The 19,965-nt window shown below is 40.9% G+C and overlaps 1 protein-coding gene across 6 annotated transcripts in view; it reads right to left on the bottom strand.

Annotated features, from left to right (window-relative positions):
* LOC149238396 (proline iminopeptidase-like) overlaps positions 1 to 19,965 on the bottom strand; it is a 327,298-nt gene that overhangs the window by 250,150 nt on the left and 57,183 nt on the right. For 5 of the 6 annotated variants that reach the window (XM_089373024.1, XM_089373020.1, XM_089373021.1 and 2 more), the window contains 5 exons: positions 11,516 to 11,751; positions 11,142 to 11,240; positions 10,934 to 11,044; positions 10,719 to 10,781; positions 10,469 to 10,562 (listed from right to left, as the gene is read on the bottom strand). In XM_089373024.1, the coding sequence (XP_089229150.1) occupies positions 10,469 to 10,562; positions 10,719 to 10,781; positions 10,934 to 11,044; positions 11,142 to 11,240; positions 11,516 to 11,704 (556 nt within the window). In that variant the 5' untranslated portion in view covers positions 11,705 to 11,751. Of the gene's footprint in view, positions 1 to 10,468; positions 10,563 to 10,718; positions 10,782 to 10,933; positions 11,045 to 11,141; positions 11,241 to 11,515; positions 11,786 to 19,965 lie in introns of all 6 variants that reach the window. The other variant, XM_089373022.1, reaches the window with a different exon arrangement.

Here is a 19,965-nt window from a genome sequence, read left to right as displayed (position 1 = left end):
TCCACATAGCTTCTTGAAGTTGAGTTCCATTGAAGTAGACACAGACTTGCAATCCACCATCCCACATCTCTCAAGCAGCTTCACAATGTATTTTCCTTGAGAAAGGAAAATCTCACCTAGCTTTTGCCAGACCTCCAGCCCTAGGAAAGAGTGCATCAATCCTAGGTCCTTCATCTCAAATTCGGAATCCAACTCCCTCTTGCATTGATGAATGAGAGGGCCATCACCTGTCAAAAAGAGATCATCCACATAAAGGACTATAATGAGAGGCTTGTCCTTTTCATCCTTGAAGTATAGGTTTGGGTCAGCTTCACTCCTTGTAAATCCTAGCTTCATAAGATAGTTATCTATCCTCTCATACCAAGCCCTGGGGGCTTGCTTCAACTCATAGAGGGATTTTTCAACCTGCATACATGTGTCTTACGATCTTGAACTTCGAACCCCTTGGGTTGTTATACATAGACTTCCTCCTTAAACAAGCCATGAAAGAAGGCATTTTTTACATCCATTTGGGGTAGGCTCCATCCTTGCAAGGCAGCAAGGGCTATGATCGAATGGATAGTGGTATATCGGGAAACCGGTGCAAAGATCTCATCATAGTCCACTCCTTCCTTTTGAGAGAAGCCTCGAGCAATGAACCTGGCCTTGAACTATTCAACACTCCCATCAACTCCATGTTTGATTTTGTAAAGCCATTTTGAAGTGACCATTGACTAGTCCTTGGGTCTAGGAACCACATCCCAAACATCATTCTTCATGATCGACTCATATTCCTCGTTCATCGCATCCTCCCAAAGTTGCTACTTCACGTCTTCTTCGAATGTACATGGCTTAAATTGTACCATGGTACTCATGGCAGCTAAGTACCCTTGGTACTTGTTCGGCCTTCTTGCTTTCACGAAATGTTCCCCTTGGTGCAACATGTCTCTCGACATCTTCAAGAGTATATTTGAGCCACAAAGGTCTTTTTCTTGAAGTAGAGGGCTCACTAGGAGGTGGATCAATGGGATCCATCGAACCTTCAACATTGGGCATTGGATCATCTGTCGGAGATTCATCCTGCTTTCCTGGATCATCATTGTTGTCCTTCTTAGGGATAGGAAGATCTCAGACTTTCCTAAGGGCAGAATCTTCATCGAAAGTAACATCATGACTTATTTCCACTTCTCTTTGACCAGGCACATAGATTCTATATGCCTTCAAAGTTTCACTGTAGCCCACAAACATTCCTTTCTTCCCAAATGCATCTAGCTTGTTTCTTTTCTCTTTTGGCACATGAAAATATACGGGACAACCAAAAATTCTAAAATGAGAAACATCAGGTTTCTTACCAATGAAAACTTCTTCGAGTGTCTTGAAGTCCAATGCTTGATGCGGGCATCTATTTTGAACATACACAGTGGTGTTGGCAGCTTCTCCCCATAAGAACTTCGATAGACCTTGGTCATGAAGCATGGCATAGGTGGCTTATATGATAGTTTGATTCTTCCTTTCGGCAACACCATTTTGTTCAGTAGTGGTCTCCCTCTTAATGTCAGCTTCTCTACAATAGTCATTGAATTCATTTGAGTCATATTCCCTAATGCTCCTATCCCGGATGAACAGTGATATACAAAGAAAATAAACAAACCAACACCCATAAATGAGAAACAATCAGCACTCATCCATAAAATCACTGTAAACAAGAATCATCTGAGCCATTTTATTAATTCTTTCCGGAGCAAGTACAATTGTGATAGAATAGTGCACATGGGCTTGTCTCAATGGACAAGCATGACAAAACCCAGGTGAGTAAGTAATGGCCCAAGTGTTGCACAACTGCTGCTCCAAGGATGATTTGCGCTACCCAGAAACTGTGCTACCTTCTGGAAAGGATATGTTGGTAACTCCACCTCCTGTGCTCAGAAAAGGCTGCAACTTCAGCTCCCAGGTCCTCAACCAAAACCCAGAAAGGGTTTGGCCCAGTTCAGAGTACAGACCCTCAAAATTCGACCTCTAAGTACCACGTCCTCCTCCACACGCTGGGTAGTATGGACTATCTATAACTGGCTAGAAAGGCCCTCCAAATCACCCCCAAATGATGAGATGCTTCCCCCTCAGGCTTTCCCCACTTCTCCCAGCTAGCTCCAGCTCTATAGCTCCTTCCCTCAACTCCCACGTGAGCCCAGTGATGGCCCTCTACGCAGTCCTCAGTGACTATCAATCGAGCTGCCCAAATGCAGCAATCTCCCGGTCCAAAACTCTTCCCAAAGGTTGATCCTCTGTTGTGACTCCAACTCCCAAACTTTCCCGGCAAGTGCTGCCCAGATGAACCCCCAAATCACCTCTGCGTGTTCCCCTCCTGCATGCTCCAGAAATACGCACTGCTGAATCGAAGGCTGAGTGATATGGCTGTAAATCTCCTCCGGTTCTCCTCCAAGGTAGTATGAAATGCCTTCCTAGGGTGGCACTCGAAGTCCCCCGAAGAAAGGTTGAGTCTCCCGCCTGGAAAACTCAATGCTAAATAGCCTGGTAACTTGGCTAAGCAGCTCGAGCAACACAAATGAGTTCGATATGCAAATGATACCCTGAGTTGGGGAGTTCCTCCTCCTTATAACATCGTGAGCCTTCCTTTCCCCATGTGGGCCCCTCTCCCTAGCCATTTGATTTCCCAATGCCTAGTAACAGTCCCCATTCCTTTCACAGGATAAGTGGCATTGTCCCCAAGTATAATCACCATATTTGTCTTCTTTTCAATCAAGTTTGAGAGAGCCTCCTTGTACCCAATGAAGTGCCTTGAGGCACCACTATCAATCAACCAATGATCCAATGTATCCAGAGGAGAGGCGGTGGTGAGGGCGGAAATAAGATAAAATTATTTTTGCTTTTCTACAACATTAGCTTCTTCATACCTAGAGTTTCTCGACTTCTTGGGAGGACAACCATTTCCAAATCGAGTAGCGGGAGTATTCCTCCTTCCTTTGTTGTTGTACCTGTTGTTCCTTTGATTGACATTGCCTTTGTAGTTGTTGTTATTGTTGTCATCATCTCTTGGAGTATCCTTCTTGTGAGGAAATTCTCTAGCAAAGTGGCCAAACCTGTTGCAATTGAAGCATCTTTCGTTTCTTCCTTATTTGAATCCTGGATTGAACCCTTGACCTTGTCTTCTTGGACCAACATTGTTCTTCCTTTTAGCATGAGCGAAGAAGGTGGTAGGATTGTTTCGATTTGAGGACTCGTCTCTTTCCATCATCCTAATTTCTTATTTGGTGCATCTAGCCAATAATTCATCAAATCCCGAAATCTTGTCATTATTGAGGATGGTAGTGTTGAACATATCCCATTCTCTTGAAAGGCTTCCAAGTGCAATAAGAGTGAGCTCCCTGTCACCAACAACTTCTCCAATAGATAGTAGATCATTCTTGATTTCGGTAATCCTCATGAATTAGGATTGAATGGATTCTCCTCTATCCATCTTGGTGTCTTTCAACTTGTTCTTGAGAAAGAGGACTTGATTTGCATTATTTACTTTAAACATCCCAACCAGCTTGTCATGCATCTCCTTAGATGTTTCCAAATCAAAAATATAGGCAACCAAAGGCTTGTGAATAGAATCAACAATAATTTTCTTAGCTTTAACCTCACCTTTCTTGTATTTTGTTTTTGCAGCAGCGGGTGCACTTGAAGGAGGCTCCACTACTCTTCCTTTGACATAGTCCATAGCATCATTTTCTTCCAAAGTCAAATCTAGAGACATCTTCCATGCATGATAGTTGGATTTGTCCTTAAGCTTGTCCTCGGATTTGAAGTAAGATGTAGTCGTCATTGAAGCTAGTTCCAAGTTATTGTCCAACAGCTTCCCTTAGTGGTTGCTTTTCCTCACTCTTGCTTGGGCTTTTTCTTCACTTGAGCTCTGATACCATGTAAATTTTAGATAACAATGGTATGTTCTATGCTTAGCACAATTTACTCCAATGTTCTTTTAGCAACCCAATGACAATTCCAATTATTTCCAGTAGCAATCACATTAAATCACATTGACAGTAAATGCAAATGGAACATAAAACATATGTAGAAGACAAGCCAAGACAAGAGGACACCAGATTTGGCAGATGCCGGGGGAAAACCCCAATGTGGGGCGAACTCTTTGATCAAATCTTATTATTATTATTCAGTAGTTCAACAAAGAGAGAGTACAAAAATCAAATTCACTTGCTCAATACACAGTCAAATCATCCCTGTCAAATTCTACAATCAAACTTCAACCCTAACCAAAAAGTCAATGTTGGTCAAAACAGCAGCAAAACCTCATCAATGTAGCTCGGTCTTCCTTGGTCAAACTCAGCCTGAACAGGGGGTCAAATGCAACCCAAAACGGCTCAGTCAAAGGAGAGAAAATCTGCTGTGATTTTCTGCAATCAAACAAAAGTCAACCTGAAGTCAATGTTGGTCAACATGCCGAGAAAACCTCGATTTCTATGCCCATAAATTCGACCTAAAGAGATCGAATTTCTACCCTCAAAAACTCAATCAAACTTGGTCAATAACCCTCTAGTCAACGTTGTCCTAAAACTTTAAAATTTTCGCCCCAAAAATTTGTTCTTCATCCACACGTGTGAGAGACAGAGAGATGATCCCCAAGTTGTACAAACCAATCTGATTAGGAGACAAAAGAAATGATGAGTGAGTGATGTCCAAATGAGGTGACAGGTCACTCCTATTTATACAATTCATTGAGGGTGAAAGGACATGTCTATTGGCCTTCTTGAGCCTACATTAAGCTGAGGCCGACCTTAACAATTTGTGCATGTGAGAGAATAAATTCAAAATCACACATCTGCTTGTCCGAATGAGATGATATTTATATCAAATTTGGACCTCTCGAAAAGAGGAATCCAATGCAATAACCATCTCCATCATATGAGTTGTCCCAAGGTGGAATTTGGCCCTAGTTGCCAATTTTAACAAAAGGCCTATTGAGTTTACATTCCTGCCCTTAGGAAGACAGTTGTATGCAAGGATGTGAAGTTAGAAGAGGAGAGGGCTCTTTGGAAGTCTAGCAGCATGATGGAGGTTCAAGAGGAGCAGCCACTCAAGGTTGAGGCAGCACAAATTCCTCATAGTATAGTCGTGCAAGTTGTAGAGCAAAGTAGGCAAACCAAACCGGTTGATCAGGAGGAGGAACAAAGGATTCCTCGGCCTAAAACTCCTACCACAAGGAGCAAGAGGAACAAGTGAGATGAGCAAACACTGAGAGAGGCCTAGGGGTATGTTGGTACTCCACAGTATTCAGTCAAACAAAGTAAGCCTTCTAAGCGTTATTTTAGGTATATGGTGCTTATGAGTGAACAAATTGAGGCAAAGCCTTCCAGCTTTCAGGAGGCGTCCAAGCATCAGTTATGGATGGATGCCATGACTATTCTTCCATCATGAACAATAGCATTTGGGAGGTAGTGCCACGGCCAAAAGGCAAGTCAGTGGTGGGCTTGAGATGGTTGTATAAGATTAAGCATGTTGTGGATGGCATTATGGAGAAGTCCAAAGCCCATTTTGTGGTTAAGGACTTTTCGCAAACGGAAGGGATCAACTATTAGGAGACCTTCGCTCCGATAGCTAGGTACTCATCCATCAAAGCTATCATTTCTGTAGCAACGCAGATGGGTTCGAGGATTCACCAAATGGATGTGAAGATGGCCTTCCTCAATGGAGTAATTGAAGAATAGATCTACATAGAGCAACCACGGGGGTTTTGAGGTGCATGGGACGAATTCTCATGTATGCAGGTTGAGGAGATCATTGTATGGACTCAAGCAGGCTCCCAGGGCGTGTTATGCATGTATTGACAGTTATTTGCAAAGCGTGGGTTTCACCAAGAGTGAGGCAGACCCGAACCTGTATTACATTCAAGTGAAGGAAGAGCCTCTCATATTGGTGTTATATGTTGAAGACCTATTTCTCACAGGATCATAGGAGCTCATAGCACACTACAAGCAGGGTCTTGCAGGACAGTTCAAGATGAAGGACTTGGGGTTGATGCACTACTTTCTCGGGTTGGAAGAGTGGCAAAGAGAGGGAGAAATATTCCATGGACAAGGGAAGTACATAGTTGAGACCTTGAAGAGATCCAGGATGGATGATTGTAAGCCCATGTCCATGCCACTTGTGACCAACTAGAAGAAGATCGATACTTCCAGATTAGAGGCAGTGGAACCGACTTTATATGGACATTTTATAGGCTCTCTTATGTATCTAGTTAAAATTAGTCCAGATATTTGTTTCGCAGTGAAATCACTTAGTCAATTTATAGTAGTGCCTAAGCAAGTGCACTGGTTAGCTACAAAGCATGTTTGAGATATCTCTGAGGCAAAGTTGAGTATGGGATGAGCTATATTCTGCAGGATGGAGTGAAGCTCGAGGGGTACACCGATGCGGATTGCGAAGGCAGTGCAGCTGACAGGAAAATCACTTCAAGGTGGAGTTTTAGTTTGGTATCAGAAGCAGTCTCTTGGTATAGCAGGAAACAGAAAGCAATTGCATTGATTTGTACAAAGGCCGAGTATATGGAAACCAATATAGCTACATGCGAGGCAATCTGGCTTTAGAAACTTCTTGTTGGACCTTTTTATCAAGAGCTAGATCCGATTGTCATTTACTATGATAATCAGAGTTGCATCAAACTCTCTGAGAATCCAGTGTTTCATGACAAGTCGAAGCACATTGAGATCAAGTGCCACTTCATTAGAGATTGTGTGTAGAAGGGGACAATAAGGCTACAGTACATTCCTACATACAAGCAGGTAACGGACACTGAAATTTTAAATATCGTTGCAATTACTAGTTATTATTCTCCTATCATTTCAATTATTTGTCAACTGCAAAATTCTTGTGGGCAAATACTAAATAAAACACAACTACAACTTCACTAAAAAATAAATACCACAGGAACTGAGAAAATTATGCACACACACAAATAATGGACATCAACATTTTTGGACCAATGTCCCTAGAAAAAACCCCGAAGGGAGAACTAGTACAACAGATGAGGGTTTTAAATATTAATTCTTCAGCAAGATATTAAAACTGGTTGTCGTAAGATGGCAAACCTCCGAAAAAAGTTGATCACTTCTGTAAGTGTCACTGAGCTCCTGGAACCTATTCGACCCATCAAAACCAATTTGGCCTCCTTCTGAAGGTGGCTTCGGCTAATACATGCAGCCTCGCTAAGAAACTTAGCCCTCCTAGCAACTCGCACTGGCTAGATAAACAATCTCAGCCTCCACTAGAAAATTTCGACTTCAACTAGAAACTCGATCCTCTTGTGCAAATCGATATCTCGTGTGCAAATTTCCTTGCTCTGGAAATTCCCCTCTGTGAGCAATTTGCATTGCCTATCTAGGTAACTCACCCCCTACTAGAGCAACTCGCACCATTCAAAAATCGTCCTCTCTCTACAGAAAAATCAATCTCCAACTCTCCTTGGAAATATCTGTGAAGAATCTCTCTAGCAATCTCTGTTGAAACCCTTGTTGCTGATGTCTCTGCACTACCTATGCACCCTTGCTATCACTGCAACTTTGTGTCAAGATGTGTTCTCCAAATGACCCTCGATCTCCTCTTATAATCTCTTGTTGACAAATCAACGGCCACGAGTTAATCACATTCAATGGCTAAGATCATCTTGACCCCTTCTCATGACTTTTTTGGAAATCTCTAGAAGAAAATCGATTTACCCCAATTAATAATGATTAATTAAGCTATTTCCCTAAGTTAGGCTTAGGAAAATTTAATTAACTACTTAATTAACTCTAATCAAGGTCTTTTCTCACGAAACCTTTTTTGGGTATTGGAGAAAATGTATTCCCTAGCCTTATAGACACAATCTGAGACTCTAACACTTGTCCAAGCTACACAAACTAACAACATCTTCACCAAGGCATTGATGAAGGGCAAGTTTGTATTCTTCAAGGATAAATTGGGTGTTGTGCAAAACACCTTCCTCAGTAAGAGGGAGTGTTGATTTATGTAGTTGCAAAAGGTATTCTAGCCTTGTGACTTAATTAGAAGGACCTTATTTTTCCTCTATAGGACCTAGCATGCAACATGCAAGGCATGCATGTGAGTTGCATACAACATGCAGAGTTTGCATGTTGATTGCATACGAAATGCGCAGTTTGAATGTTGATTGCATGCAACATGTAAAGTGTGCAAGTAGGTTGCATGCTACAAGTGGAGTTGCATGCATGCAGATGAGTTACATGTGGCAAGCATGAGATATGCATATAATGCAAGCTAAATTTATGACTGGTACATGAGTTAAAAGTAAAAAAAGTTGAAGATAAGAAAGTTAACTAGAGATAAGTATTTATCTTCAGTTAACTTGACAAGTTAATTATGGTCGTGGATCTTAGCTTAGAAAAGTTATAAATTGAGCCTATGCATTGAGGCAAAGACACAATAGATTAGCACGAGTTGGAGATTCAGTGAGAGTGAGCATCTGGGCAAAGAAAGCAAGTTGTGAGGTCGAGCTAGCTATAGCAAGACCAAGAGCGAATTGATCAGCAAAGAGGGTAAGTCATCTAGAGGCCGAGTTTTTTCTTGTATGCTGAAGTAAATAAGTTGGGTCGCACGTGTGGGCCGAGAGAGCCAAGTGTGGGTTGTACGAGAGGGCTGAGTGAAGGTTTTGAGGCCAAAATTATTGTTGTGTGATTGTTGTAGCAAATTCATGTAACTGTTGTAAGAAATATTGCTCCTAAAGCTAAATAAAAGAGCCCAACGTTTGCAGGTTTTCCCCACATTGGGGTTTCCTTGGTATACCTGTGTTATTTGGTTGATGTGATTGGTTTCATGTGAATTTGTTTCCATTGTTTATTGTTGTGTATTGCTATTAATTAACCCAGAGTATTGGTTGTTACAAATCAAATAGATAAAATTTATTTTGGTTCTATTTTGTGAAAAATTGTTGAGCAGTTAATCTGTAACTGGGTTATAAAATTTTAACAGCAACGGGATCTCCCACTTCCTCTATTCTCTCTCAACATCCCACTCTAATTGCGCTGCTCTCCTATGGAACAATACTCAATACAATAAGAACAAAACCCTTTTCTTCCTAGTGGCCTAGTATTTGACATAGTATGATGGCCACTGAGCATTAGGGTTATGATTTTTGCATGCCTCAACCCCCAATTAATTTTAGGGTTTTGGGGCCTCTAGAATATTCTTGAAAGTCCACATGTGACTAGCTCCACAAGTGTGAGTAATGGAACCTAACGTGGCATCCACTCAAAACCACGGTGGTCAACAAGATATATCAACATGTGGGAGGCATAATTTCCACATATGAACTTCAATTGAGGTGATTCTTAGGTCGTGGGAAACTCTCTTATTCTAGAATAGTGTCGAGAAGATATGAGTTGTTCTTGCAAATTTTTGACCCCAAAAACAACTAGTTAAGGCCTAAAACAAGCTCTAGAGGGTTTTGGACCCCAAATCGACAAAGCAGGACCTGCCCCTAAAATGGGCCCCACAAGTCAACAACTCCACATTTCCACCTTAAAAGTACCAAAAAAGAGGACAAATTATAAGATGAGCCATTCTAGATAAATTATGGATAGCCTACCTCATCATCCATTAGATGTAATAGTTGCAGACGCCAGCATTATTAATAAATGAGGCATTTATTATTCTCTCCAAATATGTTTGACTGAATTGTGTTACAAATACATCTATATAAAATCCTTACCTAGATGGTTCACAAAGAAACTAGTGTTTAGTTGGGTCAGATGACCACATCACAAGTGGCAAGGGTGATAATTTGTTAATGCATAGAGGCATGTAGCATAGGATATGAGGTCCAGTGAAAGATATGAAATATTTATCAATAAAAATGTGTAGAATTAAGAAGTTCAGGTGGTGTTTGGAAATATAGTGCAAGGAGAACAATTCTTTCACTCCAGGGCACTGGAGACATGTTTATTGATGGGGCTCTTGTTGGACCATGTTCAATCATATAAACTAAATCAGACAAATATGAAAATGCTTTATAGTCAATCTTGGGGTTAGGCCCTTTTTATTAGTTAACATCATGTTCCAAGTTGGGAGTGGTAGTAGACATAGAACACAAGGAAGACAATTAATGATGTTGACTCTCTTTCATTGTTACTACTATTTAATTCTCCTTGTACTTGATATATCTAGTTTATTAAATTTATAAAAGCTTAAAAGTGCATTGCCATAAATTCTCTATGCATTATTTGCCTTCACAATGTACTTCATATGTTGAAATTCACTCGTTTAACCAGTGATGTGAGAATCAGTAGACATATTTCCAACTTCACCCTTTTCTAGTACCTATAAAATGTATATCAACTTTCTAAATGCTCTGATGTTTCTTCTATTTCAATCGTTATTAAGAACACCTTGATGAGAACATTTATATTCGTAACAACAAAGCTCAATGTTGTATCCAGAGACAGAAAATTTTGAAGCTTACCATCAGGATATATTGCAGCTAAACCCCCCTCATAAAACCAATCTAGTTCTTTCTTTCTCAAGAGGAAAATTCCTCGAAGGACCAGCCCAGTGACCTGTAATCAAGTCAATGAACAAGTTGATTGAAAAAATATTCCAAGACACAAAATGTAATTATTTGAGTTGTTGACAAGCAAGTGACACGTTAAATAAGGTGCTAGAGGGATTCAGTCACTAATCACAAGATAAATGCAAGACAGAATCTAGCTCACATGCTCTACATGTGACTGGGTATATGCTAGGGATAAAGTGCTACCCCATGAACCACCAAACACCTGCATGATTTTTTGACAAAGTCACAACATTAAAACATGAAAAGATAAAAAGGCAGGTGTTGCTTTTACATATTCACATTAAAACCTTACAGTGGGAAAGGCTCAAATTGTGTATAAAACTCCACATGCCAATTAACAATAAAATTCCCAACCTGCCATTCCTCAATGCCCAAATGTCTTCTTAGTTTCTCAATGTCATCTATAAGATCCCATGTCGTATTCTCCTCTAAGCATGCGCGTGGTGTGCTTTTTCCTGCACCTCGCTGCAGAGTAGCCAACTTTATGAAATTGAGAAATAAATGCATTAATTAGCTTAAGAGAAATTTTACTGACAACAAGACAACTCATCTAAGAACAAACCTGGTCAAAAAGGATGATACGGTAAAATTCCGGATCAAAGAATCTTCTATTACCACTACTTGTACCACCTCCAGGTCCCCCATGAAGAAATAAGACCGGCTACAAAAGCAGTTATAACTTAATTACATCATAGGCAGTACCTTCAGAACAATCAATGTAGAAAATAAAAAAACTATGTAAACCATATGGACTCCATATTAAAGGTAAAGAATGATATATGCTAGTAGTAGTTCATTCACAAAAGTAAACAGGATATTTACAACCCACAAAACGTTTTGGAAAAAATATACAAGGATAAATTTAATTGAAGTTAGTTTTAAAAAAAGCCCTTACAAATTCTTAGCAACAGTTTTATTTCCAAACTCAAAACTTACATGTCCATCTGGATTACCATTCTGCTCCCAATATAATGAGTGAATTTCTGAAACTTTCAAAAATCCTGAGCTGTATGGTTCAATTGGTGGATATGGCTCCCTACGAAAGTTTACACTGTCAACAGAATTCACCAGGTCCTTCATTTCCACATGCACATTTGGATCCATATTTGCTTCATTTGTTCCCATGATCTTTCTTGTACAAGCACACTGTATAATAACTTCAGTAATTGCAGCTGTTCACACAGCCACTTGTCTTTAGACCAATCGCTAATATAAACGAAACATTTAACAAGTTATTTTGACTAAAACATGTGGCTTGTAAAGAAGGTAGAGACCAGTTATATATATGTAGTGCAGCTGATGAGCAGAGAAAATGAAGCTAAAATTTTACATTTGTGCTGCTGCTGTTTAACTAAAGGCATTTGCAATAGTTACAATCTATCCTGCCTGATGATAATTTTGTTCTTCCGGGAATAATAAAGTAATTCAACGACATAGTTGATAGTTATAAGAAATGCAACAAGCACATGAAATATGGTGAACTAAAAAGAGAATCGTAATTGATTGATTGTATTTTATATGGATGGTTCATGTACATATAAAACCAAAAAAGGATAAATCCAAAACTAATTTAACACTGCATATTAAAGATTAAGACATTAATGTCTTAGTAATGCCACTTTATCATATAATGTATTGATCCCCTTTACTAATGTTCCTTGTTCACATTCACCAGCAAGGTCGCTCTATTCATATGTTTGATGGCAAAGTAGAAATAATGAAAGCATCTGACAACATGGTTGTCCTGACTGGTGTGGAGGATGAAAGACTGTTGAAGCTGAAAGGGGTATCTGCCCTTACACAGAATTCTGCATACATCTCTCATCATGATGAAGGTACATTGCAATCTACTCTTCTATGGCATGCTAGATTTGGACATATCAATTATGACATCCTTCGCATATTGAAAAAGACTGGTGTTTCTGGATTGCCTACTGTTCCTAGAAAAATGAAATAATGTGATGCTTGTATCTTTGGAGAGCATAGAAAATAACATTTTCATGATTCTAATTCCAGAGCATGGAGAAAACTTGGATTGATACATTCTGATTTGTGTGGCCCTCTGCATGCTCCTTCTGCTAATGGAAATAAATATATGATGACTTTTATTGATGATTACACCAGAATGTGTTCGGTCTACTTGTTGGAAAGTAAATTTCAAAAGCTTTTGGAACTTCCAAAGATTTTCATAAATGGATTGAAAATGAAGCACAATCACATAATGGCTCTCTTCGTACTGATAATGGAAGAGAATACACCTCTAATGATTTTAAAAACTATGTAATGTTCCTTTTTCTAGTGTCCCTTATGACATGGTTAGGATGGACTTTCAGAGTTGGGGGCAGACAGGTCACAGGTGCAAGTTGGTGTTATCAGCAGGCCCAGGGGCTTTTGGAGGGGTTTTGAGGAGTTTCTATGAGGTCCGCACAGTTTGTCTTTCGTTCTGGTGCATTCTGACAACTTTCAAAAAATAGAGTTATTATTGGGCTTGACTCGATTAATTACACTTAAAGTGGCATTCTAGGCGGAATACTTGACAAAACACCTTAGTGTAATAGCTCGTTGAAACCGAAACAAGAAGATATATAGGATGGGATGGTTAGAAGTGAGTTTCAGTGACCTGAGGAGAGATGGTGGCCAATTTACTCTTTCCCAGCATTAAAAATAATATTTTAATGGAAATAAAAAAGGGGAAAGAGCTCCATGATTAAAGTAATAATAAAATAGGAGGTTCTAGAGGGGTCCATCATATCTATAAAAGAGGAGGAGGAGGCCATTGGAGGACATCTTGGATTTGATATTTCTTCTTGTATGAGAGGTTGGAAACTCGGTTCTCTACTTCCATGGTAGCCCCAGGATGGAAATGTTGAATAATCTAGGGCAATCCTATGTAGTGTGATTCTTCTTTTACTTGATAACAATTTGTGAAGCACTTTTACAATTATCTTAGCTTGATCTTCTTCTTATTATTAGTGTGTGTGTTTCATCAAACTGCTACCAAAACCATAAAGACAAGAACACAGATGTTGGCTCTTTGCCAGGGCCAAAACCTCTCTTCTCTTGAAAGGAAAACCCTTTGGTAAGTTTCTCTTATTGAAGCTTCTTATTGATCAATGCCAAACCCTAGACCCTTGACTAGGATATCCTCCAAGCACAAGACACCCTTCCCTTGATCTAACGAGGTTCTTCTTGAGATAGGTTTGCAAACTGGTGTAACTAAACAACAACCTTAGTTTTGCTACATGTGGTAGGAACCTGTAATATCCCTAACCCAGAATATTCCTCAAACTCCAGCAAAAACTCCAACCAAATATGTGCAAATGATATAATAACCCAGAAGTGATAAAATAACAGTGGAACAGCATATAATAATGTAAACCGGAAATATAAGCAGATACACAAGAAATGCAGCGAGAAATGCTAAGCCATTTTATTATACTGAGCAATAAAATGAGTACAAGAGGTGATTAGACAGATAGCACCTCGACTTGCACAAGGCAAGTGAAGAAATACTCTCAAAATGACAACCGCTTCTTCTTCAGCTCCCTCTTGACATCATCGTCAATCTGCACTCATCCTGGATTCCCCTTTGGAGGTGGAATCCTCACATCCTTCCCCTTAGACTGGAAAGTCTGTCTCTGGGGGTAAGGTGTCCGGGTCCTGGGTAAGACATCCTGTAGGTCCCGGGTCCTGCTGATAGCATCCTGAAGGGTGGTCGGTCTAGCGAATCTGACTAGACCCCGAAGTGGCTCTGCTAACCCCTCAACATACATATAGATCCTCCGTACCATGGATAGGTCTGGCACCATCACAGAGACCCTCAAGAAATCTGCAATGTAGGTCTCTGGGCTCCCTGTCTGTTTGAGCCTCGTCAGCTCAACGAAATGCTACTCTGGATCCCTCCGATCAAATCGCTCCATCAGTCTCCTAGTAAACTCGGCATACGTCGTCACTGTGGAGTGCCCTAGTGTAACCATCCCATGAAACCACCAATCCTGGGTCTCGCCATCCAAATGCAATGTTGCCACCTTGATGGCCTCTGCCTCCGACATCTGGTTAAGCTAGAAGTAAATGTCTAGCTTCTCCACCCAAGACCTTGCCGAACTATTTGATGAGCCATCAAACATAAGCAAGTGGAATCTACTCGCTGCACAGTGGGTGTCGCCATCATGGTAATGTCGGTACCCTCTGTGATGGTCGCGGGTCTACTATCCCGCTGGAGCTGAACAAAATCTCTGAATAAGGGGGCTTCCCTGAACTCCTGCCCATAGAGCTGGCACTCTGCAAAATAATCATCCATATGTCTGGTCTTTACCTCCTGCTGGGCTACGACCCCCGTGTCTGCTCCTAAGAAAGTGGGCATGGTAGAGCGTGTAGGGGCATGTGAGGCCACTTGCTGCGCAGTGTCATGCTGCTATGGCAAGTGATGGGATGCACCTGATCCCTCACCAATCTGAAAAACTCGTGGGCTCTCACGCTGTCCAGCCTCTACTGTCGTGAATCTCTGCCCCATCACCTCAATCTGCCTCAATAGATCCTGCACTGATTTGAGGAGCATATCCGCAAATATCTTCCCGTCCTCGTCGGCCATCTATTCTGCGTTCACTACTGGCTCTCTCCGTTCTGCGTTTACCACAGGCTCCACCTGTTCTGTGTCCACCACAGGAACACAGTCTCCCTCCCCGTAGGTATTCTCCAACCTACGTCCAGTGTCTCTGTACCTCCTACCTCTGTAACAAATGTAGGGTTTTTCCTGTTATGCTCTTAACATGCAAGACGATTACCAAAATACCAAATATGCGAAGAAATATACCCAGAACATAGAATAGTGAGAAATAAGAGCAAGTATTTTATTATTCAGAAAGCAATGTTCACTTGCCTCTTCGAGGGGCAACCTCCAATAGAGCAGAGCTCGATTACAAAATAAGACACGATGCTCCTCACAGGGAGTCTCTATCCTTTATATATGACTCATACATGCAATACCATGGATCAATACCATGGTTCTTATTAATACCATCTATCTAATACCATGGCCCATTTGCAACTAACTATGGTCCCGTCATTAATTGCGGGTTAACCACTTACAATTATTAATATGGGCTTTATTGACTCTTTACTTAACTATAACTATGACTCGATCCTACTACATAAATAAGGGGGTTAGGGTGGGACCCTAACATTTCCCCTGGTGTCATAGATTGCTAGCTCCACAGGCTGAGCCAGATCTATGCTCTGATACCATTGTAACATCCCTAACCCAAAATATTCCTCAAGCCCGGCAAAAACTCCAACCAACTATGTGCAAATGATATAATAACCCAGAAGTGATAAAATAACAGTGGAACAGCATATAATAATGTAAACCGGAAATATAAGCAGATACACAAGAAATGCAGCAAGAAATGCTAAGCCATTTTATTATATTGAGCAATAAAATGAGTACAAGAGGTGATTAGACAGATGGCACCTCGACTTGCACAAGGCAAGTGAAGAAATACTCTCAGAATGACAAGAATGGCCTCTCTGCGTGGATGTTGCAGCTATGTTGCTGTTACTGCTAGGAAACAAATGATGATTTGGGGCTGCTCCCCTCCTCGAAAAAAGCTAAGACTCTGGATTCGGGCTCTACTCAAGAAACCGAGAAAAACCCAGAAAGCTTTCATGGAATGGTCGACCCCCGAAAAACACCCTCTTGGGGTTCTACGCAGTTCCTCAATGCCCTGCGTTGCCACTGAAGAAAACCCCTCTAAACTCTACCTGAAACACTGCCTGAAACCCTGCCAAAATCCTCCAATGAGACAAGAGCTGGACCCCTGCTCAATCTCCGAGCATAACTCCACCTGCAAAACCCCGATCCAGCACTACAACCAAAAAGAACTGCGTCCCTCTCCAAGTGCTGCACAGTGCTCCAAAATGCTGATGAAACTGTTGCTGAAATGCTGATAAAAACTACTGCTGAAATACCGATGGAAATACCTTGCTTGAGCAGGCACTCGAAGTCCCCCGGGGCTAAGGGTGAGATCTCCGAATGAAGACACTCAATGCACTAAACAGTGCTGCAAACCAGCTAAACAGCCAGCGTGCTCAGAAGTCGAAATGAGTAGCTCAAAATGCACATAACTGAATGACCCAAAATGAGGGGGCTCCTCTCTATTTTATAGCCTCTGCCTCTCGCAATCCCTAGGTTCACCTCCTCCTGCGTGCTTCTCCTCTTGCCACGTGTTCTTCCCTCCTACGCAGTCTCTCCATGTGTCTGCATGGGCTCCATTTTTGCGTCCCCCTTTTGGCCCCCTTGGCTCCCCTTTAAGTCACAACGTTGTGCTACCTAGGAAGTGACTTTTTACTCTAAAGTGAGTTAAGTCCCCCTTCCTCACTTTTTTATTTACAAATAACTATAGAAGGAAAAAATTGAACAAAATCGAATATTCCAATTAGCCATAGCTAATTAAGAATATTACAGAACCATAGAGAATTAGGGCTTTTTTCCTTCGCTAGAGAGAGAGAGAGAGACTCCTTCGCTAGACTTGGGAGGCCTTGTAGACTTGATTTCTCACCCAAACAATGATAATTCATGAACTGTTCTCTAGTTGTTGTTATGCCGCAGATTTGCCTTACTCTTCTTCGCACGTGTGACTGTTTCTAGCCCTAGAAACAGTCCCCTACACTTTGGTCTTCCTCCTTTCTTTGCTTGTCTTGGAGGCCCTTAGACTTGCCTTTTACCTTCACTTTCCTCGACTTCTACCTTCGCTGATTTTAGAGCTTGATTGATGGACGTTGAGAGGGAGTGGACAACCTCTATATATAGAGGACCGTCCCTCCTTTAGGCCGACTTGAGGCCGACTTACTGTCCTTAGGCCGACTTGACTATTTCTTCATTATTTTGCTACTTGAAGGCTTTCGTTGCAAGGAGATGACTTTGACTTTGCTTGGAGGTATTCCTTTGACCTTTATATCATTTTATACATAGTGTAACATGCCCTCAAAGGGTCTTACATAAATACATTGACTCTTTGACTTCCTAGAAGCACTTAAACATGTGCTTGACCTACTTCAATGAGCAAGAAACTCATTGACAAATATCATAAAAATAATTTCTCTTTTCTTGAATAAATACAAATATCAAAGATACATTTATGAACACTGAACCTAGTTACATTTCCTTCAACAGGAAACCCTTGGGTGGTTTAGTGAGATTGGGCAAGCACCCATCTCCCCTTGGTGAATTCATCCAGAATTCACAAGAGAGCTTAGCAGTGGCAGTTCAGTTCAGTTTTGGAGGCCGGTGTAGTGCAACAGATTATCTTGGAGGCCAGCATTCATCTCAGCTATTTTGGTTGTATATGCATGTAACCCCAGTTTATCCATTATAATAAAAGTTGAGAATTTTCCTGTTCATTGTGTCATTGGATTGCAGTGCTCTATTTGTTTTATTTTACATGGCAATCTTTTGTTAAATGAATGATAATTTAATGGTGAAATTTGGGTTGAGTTCAATTTCTGCAAATTTAGCAAAATATCTCGTTTGGGACATTACAATTGTATCAAAGCTGGTGTTCCTACCAGCCTAAGGGTTGACTACAGATTGTCGAGGGTTTATTTTGAAGGTGGATTGCGGAAAAAATAAATATCCTTGCCAGAAAGGTTAAATCATTGTTGAAGAACCCTTGTTGATTTAGTTACCAAATTGTCGCATTTTTATTAAATGATTGACAAAATGGCAATGTGCAACGAATTTAAAAATTACAAGGCCGTGAGAAACTTTTTATCAAGATCAATTATTTTTATGTGGGAGCTATAAGAAATATGAGTATTCGAAAAGGGGCTCATACTAAATTTTTTTAAAGCCAAAGAACAAAGACGCTGACTAGTCTAGGGGGGTTGTGTGTTTAATTCCAAAGAGCCTATGATTTTTTTTTTTTTAAGTGGGGCCGTCAAAATTATTCTAGGTCTGAATCTATTGAACTTCAAATGCTTTTCTGCCAACGATTGAGCCACAAGCTGATATTTCCTTGTGCCATGGATCGCGCTGTCGGTTACAATTTTGAATCAATCTATTGAGAGATCAGTGTATGTTGTGCGTGCAAAGACCGGGAATCGAGCCATATTGCCTATCAGGTTGTCGCACCAGTTGAGAACCAGCAACGGTGAAGTCGGGTGCGCAAGTTTAACATCTGACACCAAACCGTGCGAGATACAACTTGGATTGACTGAAAGGACGAGTTATAATTTTAAGCAGGGGAACCGAATTTGCTTTGACAAGTCAAATTTTAATTGAGCCAAATCGCATGTACCATATTCTGGAGGTTGAATAATGAATATATCTTGTTGATTATGAGCAATCAATTGATCGTGAGCCAACCAAATTTTCCACCAATTGACTGCTTCCTTGCCGATTGGCGTCCGTGGATTGCATGCGTAACAACAGACGAGCCATCTGAGACATCGCAAAGGGTCGAAATGTCGAGCGGTTGAGCAAAATCTAATCAATGTGCGTTCCACATAAAATGGGAGCATGTGGAGACAGGGAGAACACTGCCAGAATTTGTGTGTGAATGATGAGAACAATCGCAGTCGTGTGACCTATGCACATGGATTAAAGGATCTATGAGGCAAAGCATGGCTGATATAGAGTGCAATTGTGCCCGCATATAATCACCATTAGATTGTGGGTGAATGCAAGGGGGGTCATTGTAATAATCAGAAAAAATCAAGACCGGATCAGAGTTATATCGCTGATGGAAGACCGTGACGGACGAGTGGAGTGGCAAGCCCGTGTGAAAACTAAGAACGAATTTCCTTAGCGTCTTGAGGAACGATTTCATTATTAGAGGACGAAATTAAGTGTGCCTAAAGCTGAACTTCCCCATCATTTTTAGCCAAGGTCAAATTAAATAAATTTCCTGAGAACAGAGCTGCAGCCAGTAAATCACTAAGTAAGCAGTGATCAAACCAGACTAATCGTATTGATAATGCAGGAAGTCAATGAGTAGCTAAGGAGAAGTTCGTGGTCACGAAGGGAATTTACGTAGCCGCCAAGGGGGGGGGGGCACCAGTGATTAGGGGCTGCACTTGCTTGAGGAACAGCACTTCGACGTGGAGACACAAAACGTTTTCCCTATTGTTGCCATTAGCGGGAAACATGTGGCAGAGAAATTAGATGCAGAGATTACGAATACTCCAGATTCTAGAAGAATCGTTTTGGTATCAAATTGGCAGCTTTTGTGAGAGAAGACACGATAATCACCCATAGCAGATCAATTAATGAAGTCCAAAATCACCAGTGAGCTTGTAGCAACTTGTTATTTGGGAGGAACGAATGGAATTACGTTTGTAGCTCTCTATATTGAGCGCAGAATCAGACACTTCTAGCAGTTCGTTGGGGA

Source organism: Pinus tabuliformis, chromosome 8 (genome assembly GCF_031772625.1).
Source record: "Pinus tabuliformis cultivar Carrire ecotype Pingquan chromosome 8, CPIR1, whole genome shotgun sequence".
In the NCBI taxonomy this organism is placed as follows: domain Eukaryota; kingdom Viridiplantae; phylum Streptophyta; class Pinopsida; order Pinales; family Pinaceae; genus Pinus; species Pinus tabuliformis.
The sequence above is the reverse complement of the archived record's forward strand: the minus strand, read 5'-3'. Positions and strand labels throughout refer to the sequence as shown.